Source organism: Fundulus heteroclitus, chromosome 7 (genome assembly GCF_011125445.2).
Source record: "Fundulus heteroclitus isolate FHET01 chromosome 7, MU-UCD_Fhet_4.1, whole genome shotgun sequence".
Lineage (NCBI taxonomy): Eukaryota > Metazoa > Chordata > Actinopteri > Cyprinodontiformes > Fundulidae > Fundulus > Fundulus heteroclitus.
This window is the reverse complement of record NC_046367.1, coordinates 11189672-11208300: the sequence shown is the minus strand read 5'-3', so window position 1 is coordinate 11208300 and position 18629 is coordinate 11189672. Positions and strand designations below refer to the sequence as shown.

The following is an 18629-nucleotide window of genomic DNA, read 5'->3' as shown; positions in this document are numbered from 1 at the left end:
TTGAAATGCATATTGTAATTCACTGAATATAAATGTACCCAGGCCATCTTTGTCTGATATTACAGTTATTTCTTCTGAGACATTTAAATGTGACACAAACAAATACAGAATTAAAAAAAAAAAAAAAACGTGAGGAACATAAATGGACAAGTAACTTTTCATAACACTGGATTATCAGAACTGTAATTGAGATATATTCATAATGTTAATAGTTTCCTTTGGGCTTAGATATGAGGTGTTGGGACCACAAAAGGAAACAGCACTAAGCGTGAAGAACAGCAAAATTATTAGCATCAATGGTTACATTTTTAGTCCGCAGGTGATGTCACATCCAATCAGCCAATCACAGAGCTTCCAGAAACTGTCAGAGCTCAGCACTTGATCCACTCTAAATCCTGAGAGGAGTATCAGAGGTGCAGAGCTCCTCTGTCTGTGCCTCCTTATGGCTATGGTTTAACTCCTCAGCGTTTGTTTGGGCTTCAAGCTTTTTGTCCTAAGTTTCCAGAAATCAGTTTTAGGGCAATTCTGGGACCGAGCACAGCCGGAGGATTGGAAGATAAAGGGAAGGGGGAGGAGTTTTTCTTCTCTTCCTAGCTCTAATACACTTTACCTTGATAAGATCAGACACACAGAGCCAACCGTCTGCAGGATTTTATCTCTACAAAAAGGCTCAGCTGCTCAGGTGAGAATACACACGCACATGTGCTGCAAAAAGGCGGTTTTATAGTTGCGATAGTATCTCTTCATGATTGGACACAAGCTTTTATCAGAATGTACTTTAAATTCCCTTCCCTAAAGCAGCTTGAAAGATATCCCATGTTGTCAAACAAATGTGTAAATGTGTGCTCAAGTTTCACCTGATCACATTATGAAGGTTGTTGATATGAAGGAGTCAGCTGGTATGAGATTCTCACAGTATTAGACCCTTTAGACCAGGGGTCACTGACCTTTTTGACACAGAGAGCTACTTCATTGGTACTGTTTCATACGAAGGGCTACCTGTACTGACCTTTGAACTAAAGAGTCAGAGCTCACCTTAACTTCATGTAACATAAACATGTTTTTAATGCTTTTAAAGCTATGCAAATACAAGTGTGATTAAAAAGGAAGAGCAACTTAATAAAATAGCATTTTAAATGCAGCTCACTGGAGGGTTTTGCTATTTTTTTGAACAGGCTTGAAGGCATCACATATGGTCCTGGGGGCTACCTGATGGGCAACATGTTGGTGATCCCTGCTTCAGATTAAATACCAGAGCATGATCGTATCCATACCAAAGTTTAAGACTAAAAGGGATGCCATGATCCTGACTCTCCTTTCACACTCCAGTTGCGCTGAAGTCGCAGTCAGAAAGACTTCCTACTTGACTTATACTCATGCTCCAAATACTCGAGACTTTAATTAGTCTGATGGTTTAGAACCCGCGTCTTGCCAAAAATCTCTCTCCCATGAAGTGGACTGTGGGTTATTCACGTTAGCTTCATTGTAACGGACACACAGACATCTCCGCGACTAAACCCTGTATTAAATGAATCCAGGTCGTGTCAGAAAAAAAAAATTAAGTAAACTTTGTCGAAATAAAAGCACTTCCTGTTGTGTTCCTTCAGAAATCTCACACTCGGTCGCGTTCCACTTGGTAGCACTGATACCTTCTACCAAGAAGGTTTCTGGGTTGAAATCCTGACCAGGGGGGTCTTTCTGCACGGGGGTTTTCATGTTCTTGTGTTGCCCTGTGACGGGCTGGCATGCCATCACGGCGTACCAAAGCTCCCGCCCAATGGCTGAACGGCGACAGGACACCAGCCTGCAAGGATTAGCCGGTATGGATGATGGTTGGATGGATCCACCTTGGAAAGCTTTTACTGGTTAGATTTGACAACTACGGTTTTAATAGTAAATTTAGACGACTGCTTATTCCCCAAGTTCAAGTAAGAAGAAGAAAACCCTCAAAATCCCATGTAGCAGTATGGTTTAGTACAGGGAGACTGGATGATCCAAGCAGGTATTACCAAATGACCAAACATTACTAAGACGAGATCAAAAGCACTTCATTCAGTACATCAAGACATTCGACATTAATAGGCGCTAATTTGTTATTGCTTTTTTTTTTTATATCTAAACACTCTTTCTATAGTAGTACATATTATGCCTTTCCGGTTTATTAAAGATTAAAAGATAAGATACAGAAAAAACAACTGGTAGGATTTGGATCCTAGTCTGAATGTAATCTAATGTTTTAGGTGGACTGGAGAGCCAGCATTCCATGATTATTTTAATCATGAGAGATTTTACACTTGACTTAAACACGACTTGGACTTACCCCTCAAAGGCATAAGACTTTATCTGGGGGAAAATGACTTGTGGACATCTCTGACATGATCTAATTTCTCTTCCTTAAAACAAAAAAAGCAAAAATGATTACCACTGACATCAACATAGACAGACTTTATTGTCATTCCACTGCACATTCATAATGTACATTTTAGCGAAATTGTGTTGCAAGGCTCCGAGTAAAAAAACTGAAACAAAACAGGAACATTATAAGGATAAGTATTTGTCATTTGTCTCTCAGTGAAAAAAATCCATTGTTGTTAATAAAAAGCTTTGGCAGCTGTGTTTACCAGAATGTTCAGTAAATACAAAAAAAAAGTAATGTAAACCAGGTTACATGACCACCTGCATATTTCACATTATAGAAATGTGGACTGCTTGTTACCTAACAGCTATTTATTTTAAATTATATATTTTTTGTGGCACTGATGGCCCTTTTTATTAAAAGTAGGCTGACAGAGAAGAGGAAGATATGTGGCAAAGGACCGCAGGCCGAAAATTAACCTCGGTCTGCTGAGCCGAGAACTGAGGTCTACGTACATGAGCCATGCGTGCTACCCGTGCACCATCAGCGTGCCCTAATTGTTACTTTTAAAGAGATCAATTATTATTATGACCAGTGCCATGACTACACTTTTTTTTACATCCGAATTGATGTATTTAAAAGTAATGTGGTGATCTAAATTACCTTTTAAACTTTTTAGCTACTCCAGGAATAAATGCTTTGGTTTTCACTGAACCATGCACCATATAATGTTCACATCTTGATGCAAATCCAGCTAGAAGCTCCCAGAGAGGGTTCCTTTTTTTTCTCTACCAAAGCCAGAGCTTTTAGGTCCCCTTCTTTGGACTCATTGTCAGGTTATGGTGGAGCGGGTAGGTATAGTAAATTTTGGTCCACTCTTCCCAGTGGCTTGTAATGAGTGCCTGGCCAGCGGCCCGAGTAACGTGCAGTTTGTAATCCGACTAATCAAATTGCACAATAAAGGAGCCGCAGGTCCATGGAACGCTTTTTTTCCTACCAAACGTGTGACGCAGATCCAGGGCCATATTCCAAATGAGAGCACGCAGAGCAGCCATGAAAGCCGCGGTTTGATCTCACTTAGGATCAGATAAACAACCGACCACAAAACATGAATATATAATCATCAAGGATGCTGGGCTCTGGAAGAGTGGCATAGGGAGGCATAGCCATTTTCAGGGGGGGGGGGGGTATTAAGGACCCCCTGTTCCCCCTCTCCTGCCGCCATTGCTCTCAGGCATCATGCTGTAGTTCAGATTTACCACTTATTAGTAAATCAGAGATTTGTCTGATGATGGGTATAACACTAACCCTGGTGGAAAGTGCTCAGCTTGTGCTTTTTGATCTGTTTCCCAAAGCATTGACCCACCACCTGTTCTCAGGCTAATCCAGTTATCTCTAACATGCATCACCACCCGGCAACCTCAAAATCCCCATTACACATCCAACTATGTGACCTAAATCACCTTTTAAAAGGTGCTGACCTTGCAACGCAGCCTTCAGACGTGTTCACCCCAAAACAACTCTGACATTTTCACAGGGAGAGGTCACAATGCCGACGGTGAAGAGCAAGAAGAAGAAAGCGAAGAAGGAGGCGGCCGATGCGGAGGAGCAGGACGAAGGTGAGCGTGCTCCGCCTGCAGCTCCGCCTGCACTTCTGTTCTGTTTCACTCAGCAGCATCTGTTCTGTGCCGCTCCGCTGCAGTGGGGCTGGAGGTGGAGATGGAGAACCTGGCCAACAGGAGCAACTCTGACAGCAGAGACCATCTGACCCCAGATCTGCACGACACGGCTCCGCACAAGAAGAAGAAAAAGAAGAAGGCACCGACTCTTGGTATGAACATTTATATGTTGGGTTAGAATCAACTTTCTATCTAGAGAGCTAATTTCTTACAACTCAGAAATAACGCTCGGCCTTTTATGAAGCATCACACAAAAGCTCCTTGAGATCAAATCCACCTGTTACCCAATCTGTGTTCCCAACTGTTAGCTAAGGGTTGCCAATTCATCTGTCCTTCAGTTTTACAGCGATAAACAAACCCTTTCGTAAATGGTTACTTATACATTAGTGGGCAAACTAGAGTACATCTTCGTGTTCAGGCATGAGGTAAATAATTAAACTTTTACCTTGTTTGGCAAAACATAAAATCTGTATTGGAGACAACTACTTCTTCCAAAGATCCCACCTGATTGGCATGAAGAGCTTTGTTCAGGAGGTTTAATAACTTTGAGTTCCCAGTAGTAATTGAAAGTAGGATTTGGTTTTTAGTCAGGGTAAAAATTTGTATAATATCAATATTTGGATTTTTGTGCATCTGCAGTGGGGGTTGAAAAGTTTTAGGTGTAGCTGTGTCTTTATTTATGCAGGTAGTCTCACTGAGACACTCGTTCCCATTCACAAGAGAGACCCGTTATCACACGTTTAAAAACTCCTACAGAACAGCAATACAGACCTTACTAAAGTACATCGTCGTTATGTTTAAAATTGTTTTATTATAATAAAATAATAAAGAAAAAATGTAGGAGCAGGAACTTTCTGACATTGTTGCAAGATAATTTTCAGTTCCTATTGAAGATGATTCCAGGTTGAGGGTGCAGAGTACGAGAAGGAGGTTCTTCCTAACTCGGTCCAGACTGAGGGAACACAGAGACTAATGACATCCTGGGATCGCAGACTGCAACTAAGATGTTTAGGCGACATGTAATAATGAGCCGATAAGCCAAGAATGGATTAATAGATCAAAATATACCAATGAAAAACTCTGTGTAAAGGCAATGATGACCAACTAACTAAAGAATGCAAAATACCATGGTGGGTAAGACATCTACAGATGTAGATCTATGTGAATCTAATAAATCAACTGTGTGAGGAATTCCTATTTGAAAAATCACCATATTCCAAATGAGGCAAAAAGGTGGTAGCAATAAGATGTATTCCTGACATTAAAAGAAAAACATGACTCTGAAAAAGAAGGCGGATTTTGGCTTCAGTTTCTTCAAAATATTATCAATGTGAGCTTTAAATATTAGCTTTTGATCAATTAATATACCAAGATATTTGAAAATGTTCATTTGATTTACTGTTGCAGCTGTTACTGCAATGCTAACTACTGTTAGCAATGCAACGCTAACTACTGTTAGCATTTCAGCCCAGCTAACTACTAAAGGAAATTAGAAAAGCAGCTGCTTTTTTAAAAGTCATTGAGTTGTTTCTAAGTTTTGTTTGGCTTTTTGTAGTGAGAGCGATCAGTAGGTTTAAGTTGCTATGTTCTTGTAAATAGGAATGTTGCTGCAATATTGATAAATAACCGAATTCCCTTCAGCCATGAGCCCAATGTTACTATCATTAGTAAGATGGGAATACTGTGAAAAGCTAACCCGGTCTAATACGGAATGATCCACAGGAAGTATTGAATAACATCTAATGACTGCATCCGTTGTGCACAATGCTAGCCATTATGTATGCCTTGCTGTGAAACGTGCATCATGTGTTGTTTGGGACAGACCAGGAAACAGAACATGGGGATGTACCAAATGGCAATATGGTCGAGGTGGTCGGGGAAGGAGAGGAAATGACCGTTTCAGTCACCAGGAAGACAAAAAAGAAGAGGTAAGTACCAGTTGATCTGATGAAGCCATCAAAGAAAGTTAGATTGTTACTGATCAAAAGCAACCAACAACTAAATTTGAAAGGTAGAACAAGCCAGTGGCGTCCAATAAAAATTAAGTAAAGATGGATTGATTAAAAAAGTACATATACAATACAATAAAGCTATTTCACTGATAAGATGCACCCCTGAGCTAACCTATGTGAAGCAATGTCTAAACCAGGGCTTCACAAACGTCTCAGCTGCAAATCCCAAAATAACGGCGACCCCCTGTTGGCAGGGTGGGTTTTTTATTTCTTTCTGCAAATCATGAGACGAGAGGAGAAAGTTGCACTTTTATGAGAACTCTTACAAAAATATGCAGTCTTTCCCCTGTGTTGAAATGAGTAATGTTGTGCATGTTGTAAACGTATACTTTGGTTTGGATTTCACGAATAAGGAAATACTAAACCTTTTTAGCAAGTCAGCATCAAAGTGTTATTATTCTCGGGATTTTGAAAGGATTGTGTGACTTTATTCTCGTAATGTACAGTAGTTTATTCTTGTACACCTAAAATTATGACTATTCTTGTAGTTTCTAAAAAGGACGAACATTTGTATTATGGCCATTGTAGATGTAAATAACATAAATTACTTAGAGTAAATTTCCACAAAAAATTTTTGATTAATTTCACATATTTGTGAGGAAAGACTTGGACGTTTCCGATGTCGAAAAGTCGTACAGAAACATGTTTCATGATAAAGGCATGAATTTGCTTAATCAAAACAAGTTTATCTCTAACATCATGAATGTCAGAAATTTTGCATCATCATTTGGATTATCTCGCGACCCCCACCTTGGGATCCCCTGGTCTAAACAATTGAAACAATTGTTTTTTTTTATATAAAATATTATTTCATCTTCAGTTATTTAATTGAAATCACATCATAATTATGAAAAAATAATTAATTTAGGTGAACCAAAGGGACCTGATATAAATAATAATTGTGGGAAAAGCAATATTTTATCATTGAAGTTCACATTTCTCTTTGCATCGAAATACTAATTGCTGGACCTACATTTTCCCCTCTACTTATATACAGTAAATGTGTCTGAATTTGTTTTTACGGACTAAAGCTGCCTCCCTTGTCTCTGCTCCGGAAACAATTTCCTAATTTTAGTTTGGCAAAAAAAAAAAAAAAACTTTAAACTTCTGTTTACTTGTTCTCCTGACAGGAAGGCAAAGGCCACAGAGCACTACAGCCATGAGCTGGAAGCTGAAGACGAGGATATCATCACTGACGCTCAGTCACCCATTCCTCAGCATTCCCTGTTCTCCGCCCCGCACGGACACAGTCAGCCCGCCGGCAAAGTGTTTGTGGAGAGGAACAGTGAGCGGCCATTTTTACAGTCTATTGCAGGGCCTCACGCAGATTAAACTGATCAACAGTCCATGTTCATACTGAGGGCTAAGGTTAACTGTGATGAGCATGTGTTTGAATTTTCCATCAAACAAATCAGTCTTTTTTAAAGTAGTAGAGTTCTGAGCTTTCTGGAGGTTCTCCAAGTATTTTGTTCAACATCTTCTGTTTTTATTCATTTTAATCCACCCTATAGCCATAAAATCTCTGACGTTCTTGTGTTCCGTTTGTTAAGCATCTTATTTATCATAATAATCCTTAACCCCTGAATAGTGTGAGTATTAGTTCTCATTTCAAACAAGTAAGCTTTTCATAAATAATATTTACACTGCGATTAAGAAATATGTGCCTCCTTTTAGATTTTTAGTCTGTTTTTGCCCACTTAAATATTTCAGATCATCAAACTAATTTTAGTATCTGACGACTAGAACCAGAGTGATTACAAAATACAGTTTTCAACTGAGGATTTCATTAAGAACGGGGAATACAGCAACCCAAAGCAACCTGGACCCGTGTGAAAAAGTAATTGCCATCCTGGTTAAATCATGAATTGACTGTGATGAACCATTTTTTAATCCATTTTCACAAGCCATGATTGCTGCCCGCCATGCTGAATAAATCCACCTATTCAGGTGGGACGAAATAAAAGCAAAAGCAGAGGAAATCTGTCAGGGGGCAACTGCTATTTCACAGCTGGATAACAACACTGCAAAAAGGAACTAAAAGTGAGTACAATTTTCTTGAATTTAGTGTATTTTTCTTTGATTTAAGCAGCTAAATAAGACTATTTGCCAATGGGATGAGTATTTTTACCCCTAAAATAAGATAATTAGATATTCTGCACTTGAAATAAGACGGTGGAGATGAATTGTTCTTATTTTAAGTGCGAAAATCTTATTCCATTGGCAAATAGTCTTATTAACTACTCAAATCAAGGAAAAATACATGAATTTTAAGAAAATTTTACTTACTTTGAGTTCCCCTTTTCCAGTGAAGCAGCAGGTCTCAGCTGACCTTTGACATTTCCTCCAACTGTGGGTTTACCGTGCCTTTATTGGACGAAATACTCAAAAGTGTCCAAAGATCTTATAATATGCTCCAACTCCACGTCTGAGGAGCACTTTGAACTGTTTTATTACTGAAAAGTGCTTAATTAATAAACTCGCCTTGCCTTGTGCAGCTACGGTAGTTTTATTTTAGCATGTAAGTATTTGGGATTTCCTTTCAGTTTGACGGTAGCTTGCGTGTCCACAGGGCGTTTGCAGGCGGATCGAGTGGAGCAGCTCAGACACTCGGAGCTGACGGACGACTACATGGACCCCAGGCAGCTCTGGACCACAAGGGACGTCGCTTTGAAGGTTCACAATAGCTTCAGGTGAGATGCAATGTGTGAACAACCAACCAAAACACTCATGCTTGTTTTATATGGCATAACATCTGCTCCTTTTTACTTTGAACATGACAAACTGGTTGCTAAGTATTTCCAACAAGAGTTTTAATTTTTACATAGCTAAACCAAAATCGCCAATATGATTAGTTAAGGTGTGATTTGGGTGGAAGAAAGGGACATGGATTCTTTTCTCTGAAAGGAAAGACTCTTCTCTCTTTCCATGCCTTATTCCACTGTTTCTGTCCAACAATTTCCCAAGACAGTTGTCAGTAGGATGTTTTTTCCCCTGGTGACTGTTGGATCTGAAATGTGCTCATGATAGTTATAATCGGGTTTCGTATCTCTTTAAAAAGAAACGTGAACAAAAATAAACAAAGAAAAAGTAGAAATCAGTGAGTAAAACAAAATCTGTGTCGTATTTAAAAGCTAGCGGCTGGGACAGAAAGGTGAGCAGGAGCCTGGAGTTTTCACGTCTCAAATATCTTAAAGGAACAAAAGAACATACAAAAAAACAGCAAAAAAAAAAAAAAAAACAGGAGCTAGGAAACCAATACAGGTGGTGCAAATGTTGGAGGATCCGACTACTAAAAGTAAAGTTACAGGTGTTTTCTACAGAGGGGAGGAGCAGAGAGGAAAACAGGAAGGCAGTTGAAGGCAATTGAATAATTATGACTGACAGAAGAAAGGAATGAAGGTGTAGAGCTGAAGGAGAGGGAGAAGGATAGATAACGCAGCATTATTGGGAGGGAACAGAAATCTTACGGAAACGAGATCCAAAAATGAGAATGAACAGAATCTACTAACCGAATCACAATGTAGAGGATAAAAGGATACTAAAGGATGCAAAACGCAATCCAGGAACTTAAAAAGCTGATCCAAAAAACAAAAACCTGGACGTCTTTACACGTTGAGTGTCTTAGAATAGAAAGGACTTGTCCTTTATTGTCCCACAGCGGGGATAGTCAAGTCTATCAACACCAAGTGAGGGAAAAAGTTCACCACAGAAGAAAAATACTGCAGAGTTATTAAAAATGGCACACTCAGATTAAATGAAATGTGCCACTGAGCAGGGTGACCCGAAAGTGTACAAAATGAGCACAAAAACAGCAACAGAAAAAAGAAAAAGGGTTTATTTAAAAGCAGGGATGTACAGGAACTTACTGAGTTTGTTGGTTGACGTCATGGACCTAATGTCTAACGCCAGCTGGGAGAAATGGCAATGGCAATTTTATCTACATAGCACATGTAGCACAACACAAAGTTGACCAAAGTGCTTTATATAAGGTTCACTACAGAAAAGTGCAGACAAACACAAGAAAATCACCATAAACACCAACTATTACGATACAAATGGATAAAAGAAACTACATTATCCAGCATCTCAACCTCCGATGGTGTCAAACTTAACCAGAAATTAAAAGCCAGTGCGAAAAATGTAGTTTTCAGGAGGGCTTTAAAAGACCTAAAGGACACTACCACAGAAAGGATCTGTGGTAACACTCCTTAGTGCGCCTGGCATGCAGCAGTCTGCCACTAAAGCAGCTCTCTAGCTCCGCTACAGCTTTATGCAGTTGCTATAGTCGTTGTGTCTCCCACCACCTGCACTGGGTCAAGGGGGCATCCCAAGACAGAGCTGGCCCTCCTGATCAGCTTATCCAATTAGCCATTTCCTCTCAGCTGTAGATAAGCCACTGCTCCAACAGACCACACCACAGAGGATGGCTGATGCCGCCACAGAGTCAAAGAAGCTCTCCAGGAGTCTCCCCAGCAGGTAGGCTACTCTGCCGCTTCCTGTAAAGAGCATCAGAGTTGTGACTCAAATCCAGGTACTTTAAGAGTCCGCTATCTCAGTGTCAGTTCCCTGGATGTGCACAGTGTCAGTTTGGGAAGCGCTAACATGTTTTGCGGTCTGTAAGTGGAGATGTTTTCCAGTTGTGTTTGCACAACTAAGGTAAACCTGCTAAAAGGATAGGGCGGAACTGAGACTAGGAAAGGAATTGAAATCTGGCTCTGTCGTTTGAAGGAAATGGAAGCTTCATGGTCCTTCTCTCAGGTCTTCTGTTTGTTGTCATATTTTATGCCATTTTACAAACACACAACTGACTTGATTGTAGCAAAAGGTTTATTGGACAGACAAGAAGCCAAACCAGAGCCCAAATCCTGAAAAACAGCCCCACACCATAATCCACTCTTCACCAAGCTGTGTTCTCCTGGAAAATGGCAAAAATCAGCCTGAATCTCCAGAAAGATAGAGGCATATGTTGACACTCCAGAAAACACATCCCTGCTTCTCTAGAACCCAGTGGCGGATTGCATCACATACCGTCCGCTACTAATCCGTTGGTCTTGGATGCAGCTGCTTGGCCAGGAAAACCCATTTCATGAAGCTCTCCATGCACTGTTCTTGAGATAATCTAAAGCCAACATGAGGTCTGCAGCTACTGATCCTGTAGACCAGGAGTGTCAAACATACGGCCCGCGGGCCGGTTCTGGCCCACCGAAAAATTTAGTCCGGCCCGGTGGCTAAATGCATTATCTTTTTTTTTCTGTGTCCTGTCTGGCAATTTGGCAATAAGAATTGTTGTCTTAATGCCAAAAAGAGCTCATCAGATTTGACTTTCACAAGTGGAGCAGTACTGCTTTTGCCATAGTGCTCCGGCTTGATTTATGAATGTGAATAGTTTTATGATTCATGCGGGGAATATCTCAAATGATATGGACACTACAAAGGGAAAGTAGGAGAGGAAAGGAAGAACAAGAAGAAAAAAACAAAAGGTGAAAGAAAGAGGAGATAAAAGGAAGAGAATGATAAAACAATTATTGAAAAAAACATGTACTTCGTTTAGTTGAAAATCTGCAGTTCCTATATTGTCCACGAGGGGCGCTGTGTTTTAATCAGCAGATGGTAGCACTGAGCTTCAGATGTGGAAAATTGATTTTAAATCATTTCTTAACTTTTATCTGTTTGATGTATTTTGTCATGCAGGCATGGTGTTTTTAAGTTCCAAAAAATGTGAATAAATGTTTTTCCACATTGTACAATCACTGTGATCAGTTCTTATGCATAATGCACAAGTAAATGTTTAACTGAGTAAAAGTATTGTTGAAATTGCACATACCTTTCTTAAAAACGCTAAGGTTATTCATAATATATTGTGTAAAAGTGAAATTATTTAATATAAAAATCAACAACAAGTCCACATTTATTAGTTCTATTTAATCTTGCAATGAGTTAACTCATGTGGCCCTCTTGAGATCAGATTAAGCTGAATGTGGCCCCTAAACCAAAATGAGTTTGACACCCCTGCTGTAGACAGTTTGACTCCATTCCACGTGGCCTTGCACTTTGTGGCTTAGTTCCTGATGTCCTTAATCACTTCCACTTTGTTATAATACCAATAAACAGTCGACTGTGGGACATTAAACTTTGAGATGAATGTCCCAACTGGAGTTATGACTGAAGCTGGCATCCTGTCATGGTACCACAATGGAGTTCTCTGAGAACGACCCATTCTTTCACAAAACGTTAGTGTAAGCAGTCTGCATGTCTAGATGCTGGATCCTTTACACCTATGCCATGGTAGTTAGAACACCTAAATGCAATGAATAGCAGGGTTCACCCAACAGATTCTGCATTAAAAAAATGTTTTATATTTTTGTTTGAATTGGTTAAGGAGTCTTAAACTGTCCGCTACTAATCCAGGCAGCCTGCTCCTGAAACAGCACGTGATCTCAGAGGATGCCGGATTAAGCAGTTTTACCTTAAAGTTGTTTGTGTGTCCTCCACCTGCAGGGTGGTTGGCCTGTTCTCTCATGGCTTCCTGGCTGGCTTCGCGGTGTGGAACATCATCGTCATGTACGTGCTGGCCGGCGAGCAGATGACCACGCTGCACAACCTGCTGCAGCAGTATCACCCTCTGGCCTACCCGGCTCAGTCGCTGCTCTACTTGCTGCTGGCCATCAGCACCGTGTCTGCATTCGACAGGTCTTTTGTGTGTGCAAATTGAGGCAGAAAAATGTAACGTATGGTTTGGTTTACGTCGCTGTATCAGAATAACATCTAAAATGTGGTGGTGGTGGGGGGGTCTCGTGCAGGGTCAACCTAGCCAAGACGTCCATGGCCCTGAGAGGGTTCCTCACCCTGGATCCTGTTGCTGTGGCTTCGTTCTGTAAGTGGAACTCAACAAAGCAAATAGATTTGGTGACGATAGAGACGTTGGAGTTAATAACAAACCTTTAATAACATCTTTGTGTGTATTCAGTGTATTTCATAGCCCTGATACTGTCCCTCAGCCAGCAGATGACCAGCGACCGCATCAACCTTTACCCTGCTGCCAATGAGACCCTGTGGTGAGAACCATGGTTGTTTTTCATTGGACCGACAGAATTGTTCTACACAACACAAACACGCTCAGCTAGGTTTGAGTTTTAGCATTACTGAAAAAAACCTTTTGTAAAGTTAATACAACATTCAGACAGGTTTGCAAAAGCTCTCTTCTTAGAACTCCCATTCTGAACTAGACTAGACTCGTTGCTCACTTTGTTAGGCACACACGTTTGATTGCTTGCCAACACAAAAGCGGTCAGCCAATCACATGGCAGCAGCAGTTTGGCACATTTAGGCATCTAGACAGTGATGGCAACTTGCTGAAGTTCAAACTGAGCACGCAGAATGGGAAAGAAAGAGGATTTAAAGTGACTTTGAAGGTGTCATGGTTGTTGGTGCCTGAGTGTTCCCAAAACTGCTGATTTACTGTGATTTTCACAAAATTAACTACTAAGGTCTACAGAAATTCAATTGAATTTTACTTATATAGCGCTAATTCACAGATCATCATCTCAAGGCACTTTACAAAGTCAAATTCAATCAAATCTTCCAGACTTATTGGTCAAAAGGAAACTCAGCAGATTGAATCCAGACAAGCAGCATTGGCTCCTCCTGAAAGAGCACAGCGTATCGATCTTCTGATGCCTACGTCCAGCAGGATGATGCGTAATACTTGCTGCATTATCCTGCTGCTGATTGTAGCCAAGGCTCGGTCACCTCAGAGTCACCAGATCTGAATCCAGGGAACGCCTTTGGGGAGTTGTGGAATTGCAAATTCACATGAAGGCTCTGCATCTGCCAGTTGTGCAGCAACAGCGTGATGTTAGCATGTCAGTCTGGACCAAAATCTTTAAGAAATTGAATTGTATTTTTTTTTTTTTTTTTTTTTTTTTACAAAAAGACTAAGCAGCCATACAGAGGGGCAGAATTAAAAGAAAACGTTATATATCAAAAAGTCTTGCAATTGTATTGGAATGACAATAGAATCGGATCAGAATGATGATAAGGACAGCCGTGCAGACACGCTGATAGTCCCATTTCTAGATATAACCAGCAGTTTGGTTTGGGACAGCCTATGTACCCTGTCCTGCTGTCCATAACTGTTGTCATAGACCTCGGCATTCCTCAGGCCATCCATAACCCCACAGCCATTGTCTCGTTGAAAGACAGTGGCGTCTCAGAAGTTTTTTCCCATGAAAGAACCTCCATCCGTTTTAAAGAAGCACCCTTGCTTCTCCATGCAGGGGGAGGGCTGCACGGAGAAGCATGGCTGCCACTGGGCAAGATGCAGGGTACACCCTGGACAGGTCGCCAGTCCACAGGGGATCTCTGCCCTGTGGTGTATCTCTCCACAGGGCAACACAGAGATGCACCATGCACGCACACACTCACACCTAGGGGCAATTTAGAGAGACTAGAGAAATTACACCACCTGTCATCAGCTAAGTCCTCTCGGTCACAGCACCCCACTATATGCAGCTGCCTCTGCTCAGGCGTTAATAGCTGACTCCTAATGACATCCTAATGGCAAATGCAGATTTAATAGTTATGTTTACTTTATTTAATTTAAATAATTTACTTTTATTGGATGATTTGGTCTTTAAAACGTGCGGTTCACACTTGAAATGCACCTTTTACAAAAAGAAATAATTGTCTACCATGGGACCGTTCTGTCCAGGGACCACCGCCGACTTGTTCCCCCTTTAACCCCTGCAGGCCTCCAGGCTCAGAGCAGCAGATATTACAGCCGTGGATCGTGGTCAATCTGGTGGTGGCGCTGTTGGTGGGCGTGGCTTGGGCAGTTGTGTCCACACGGCCGGACATCGACTACACAGAAGGTACATAAGGATGAACCATCAGGATCGTATCTGTTGGGAAGTACTCTTTTTATTCATTGTATTTTTTCTCTCTAAATAATATTTCTTTAGAGCTAATATTACAACCAGAATTTAATAGAAAAAAAAAAACAGAACTTCCAGGCAGATCGAGTGGAGGTTCAGGTTTCTCAAAAAGTCAGATGGGACCAAATTGAAAGTTTGAAAAACCTGATTAATGTGTATATTCAGAGTGCGAAATACGGGGGGGTCCGGGGGGGTCGAGCCCCCCCGATTAACCCATGAGACCCCCTCAAAGCCTCAAAAGCAAAATGTAAAGGGGGTCTTAAATTGTGTCAAAAAAATTAAAAATGAAATATTTTTTGTCACTAATGGTCACTAAAAAATTTTTAAGCTCAACATGTCCAGTATTTAAAATTCAAAACATTTATTCACAAATATCAGAATTAGAATCAGACATACTTTAATGATCCCAGGGGGAAATATGTTCTTTTTTATGCCAAGTGGAGCCAGCCAATCCTATTCGCGGATGCAAATTAGGCATGTGCGCGCCAAACAGAAGAATAACGTAACGTTGACAACAATTAATACTAAAAATGTTTAAATTTTAGTATTAGGAACTGATCTTATCTGTTGTGCCTGTGCACTTTATCTGTTTCACTGTTGGTGAATGAGAAAATCCTCGTATGTCTGGTGAATGTGAAGAATTGACATTAAAGCTAACTTTGACTTTGACATTGTAATGTTATAGGCCTACTGCATATTGAGAAAATTTACATCGTTGTTGCGCAACAATTGGGAGATGGGGACCCCCCCAAATATTGACAGGTATTTCGCAGACTGTGTATATTGCACATTTGTATCTGTCTTACTGTCCTCATTTTGTTTGACGCTTATATTTTGGGACGCTTTGGGCACTGTGACAGTATAAAGCAATTACCAGAGGACAGCCTGACCTCAAATAGTAAAAATGTAGAAAACAAAGATTTAAAAAAAAAAACATAATTATTGGTTTGATGCATTAGAATTTTTACCTTACAGAGTTACATGAAAACTGAATTATTAATAAACAAAAACAAATAACATGCAGGGTAAATATTGTAGTCCATTAAGATTACAGCGTTTACATCTTTGTTCATTATCGTGACGTTTTTTTTCAGTCTGCCACTAGATGGCACTAGATGGTAGGGTCAAGTACAGTATACAATAGAGCCAATGTAAGCACATACCTTAAAAATCTCTCTCTCTCTCTCTCTCTCTCTCTCTCTCTCTCTCTCTCTCTCAACAGAATTTTTGATGACGATGGAGTTGGAGGGATTCCAGAGAGGAGATGAAAACCTGGACATGCCTGCCTAAAACCAGTCGAGTTGAATATCTGGTGTTGGACGATCACTTGGTTGCTGGGTGTGGGATTTTGCACAAGTACATATGTACCACTTGTTTATTAAATGTTATTTTGTAAATAAATAAATACGTTTAAGTACATTAACTGTTGTTGTTTGGGATTGACAGTCTATAATTGCGAGGGAATCTGCTCTAAACTGAAGAATTGGACAGTATAGCTCAACAATGTTGGAAGTGCTAACAATGTTTTTGCGGCATGGTTTGTAGGTAATTTTGTAGTAATTTCCCTCTGGGATCATTAAAGTATTTCTGATTCTGAGGTTCTGAACTGCAAACTGGAAATGCAGTTTGGTTATTTAAAAATATGCATACTTCTGTTTGTTTGAGAAAAGACTCAGAGGGGAGAATCAGAGATACTTGCAATACAGCAGCAGACTGATATTGATTGAGTTATAGAAAATGTGTTTTTAAATAACTTAAGAAAAAAACTATACATGCTGTCAGAAAATGATTAAGCTGTGCTTTCAGAATGTAGCAAATAAAGTGAACACACGACATGTAATGAAATAATACTTCAGGTTTCACGTGTCAAACTAGACAAATGCGACTTCTTCTCCATTTGGTTGCAAAGTGCCAACATGCTAAACTTAAATAATCTTTAGTTCATTATATGACAATAAAAATGTATTTAGTAAGATACATTTTTACACTTTCTAAACAACATGAATCATGTGAAATGTCTTTTCTTTGAGTATAGAACTAATATCTGAACTGTAGTTTGTGGTTATTCATGTTTTAATATATTTTCCAATTTAGCTTTGATAATTTCTGCATCTGTTTTTTTTTAACTGTCCATTTGTCATTTTCATAACAACATCTTGTTTATGTATCTACATAACCGTTTTTTAACAATCATGCCAGTCCGGTCCAGTACAAACACAAATTATATATAGCAGATCCAGAATACATCCACAACAGTCCTTACTAGATCTTATATTTCAAGTTGTTGCCTTTTGGGCTCTCGGGTACTCCAGCAATCTGCCAAATTTTACTATAAAAAGGTCCGGTTGATGGTTATCTTAAACTTTCCAGAAACACATAACCTGCCAGCATGGATTTCCACAAATGTGCACGTAAAAGTCAGAGAAAGCTTTTGATATTGGCAAAATGGCCCAGGGCGGCATTGCTTGGAGGGATGCCATAAGCAATCTGTCACTTTTTGTGTTGCGTTTTTTCATGTTCTTTCAGTGGGAAAAGGCCACTCTGCCTTGTTTGCACAGCATAAATGTAGAAATTATCGGCAAGTCACACCAAACTATATAGTATATCTAATTTGCAGCTTCAGCTTTGGTACTATATGAAAGCGCTATTTTTGTGTATTTTAAGTATTTTTGGATTATAATCTTTCTCCCAGGGTCCCAGATTTGTATGAGAAGTGCTGTCCTCGCGGCCGATATTCGCCTATTAGTCAGATGACAGTTTAACACTGAATTTTCCCAACATTTCCAACGTATCGCGTTGTAGCAGCGAAATTTCCCACAGTCCTGGAATGCAGCGGGGATGCATCCAGTCAGCGCGAGCTGCGAGCTGCGAGCCGCAGCCGTCAGTAGTAAGGATTGTGTAAAGATGGCGGAGCTACAGATGCTGCTGGAGGAGGAGATTCCTGCGGGACGGAGAGCCTTACTGGACAGTTTTACCAACCTGGAAAGAGTGGCGGAATACTGCGAGAGCAACTATGTCCAGGTACGGGAGGGTCTTTAAAAGGCCGGGGTTCTGACTTCTGAAGCGAAACACAGAGAAGTAGAACAGTTGTGCGGTGTGGAGTGGGCGGTGAGTGAGTGAGTGAGTGGGGAAAGGAGTGATGGAATGACTGTAGCACAGTCCGCTATGTTACTGTCAGCGCCCGCTGGGAAACTGTCCGAATCCCACTGGATCCAGAACAAAACCGGCCCATTAGACGGCTGCATTACGACCAATGTCGACTTCAGTTTCAGTTTTTGGACCGAAAATAACTTTACGGCGGTTTTATAGAGTCGTGCACACTTAAAAATTAGGAGTTTAACAAATATGTATATGTAAAAAAAAAAATAGTGTTAAAAGTTTTCATTCACGCTTGTGCAAATGGCGCGTGCTCGTTGCAGGCAAGACGTATAAGAGAGCATTTGGTGTTTCAGGCGTGACATAAACGTCTTAAAGCGCGGCTTTTTACATGATGCGCGGCACTTGCGGACAGCCAGGGAGTTGTTGACGTGAAATGTGTGAGGTGTGACGTCACATTTGAATAATGGCACGTGGACTATCAGTCGCAAGAAGCAAAGGACACCATATACCACAGGGTCCCTGAGCCATAATAAAGAATAATAATATATTA

At 40.4% G+C, this 18629-nt stretch overlaps 2 protein-coding genes across 9 annotated transcripts in view; both read left to right on the top strand.

Annotated features, from left to right (window-relative positions):
- Nucleotides 1-385: 385 nt before the first annotated feature.
- LOC105940286 (transmembrane protein 237A) lies at nt 386-16399 on the top strand. Its single transcript, XM_012882773.3, has 11 exons — nt 386-682; nt 3894-3975; nt 4059-4187; nt 5858-5963; nt 7178-7332; nt 8617-8737; nt 12546-12737; nt 12848-12921; nt 13015-13102; nt 14796-14917; nt 16203-16399. The coding sequence occupies exons 2-11, from the start codon at nt 3906-3908 to the stop codon at nt 16268-16270; spliced, it is 1125 nt and encodes a 374-aa protein (XP_012738227.2). The 5' UTR covers nt 386-682; nt 3894-3905; the 3' UTR covers nt 16271-16399.
- Nucleotides 16400-17856: 1457 nt separating this feature from the next.
- LOC105940289 (abl interactor 2) overlaps nt 17857-18629 on the top strand; it is a 39461-nt gene continuing 38688 nt past the window's right edge. For all 8 annotated transcript variants that reach the window (XM_036138914.1, XM_021308712.2, XM_021308714.2 and 5 more), the window contains exon 1: nt 17857-18001. In XM_036138914.1, coding sequence (XP_035994807.1) covers nt 17885-18001 — 117 coding nt within the window. In that variant the 5' untranslated portion in view covers nt 17857-17884. The remainder of the gene's footprint in view (nt 18002-18629) is intronic.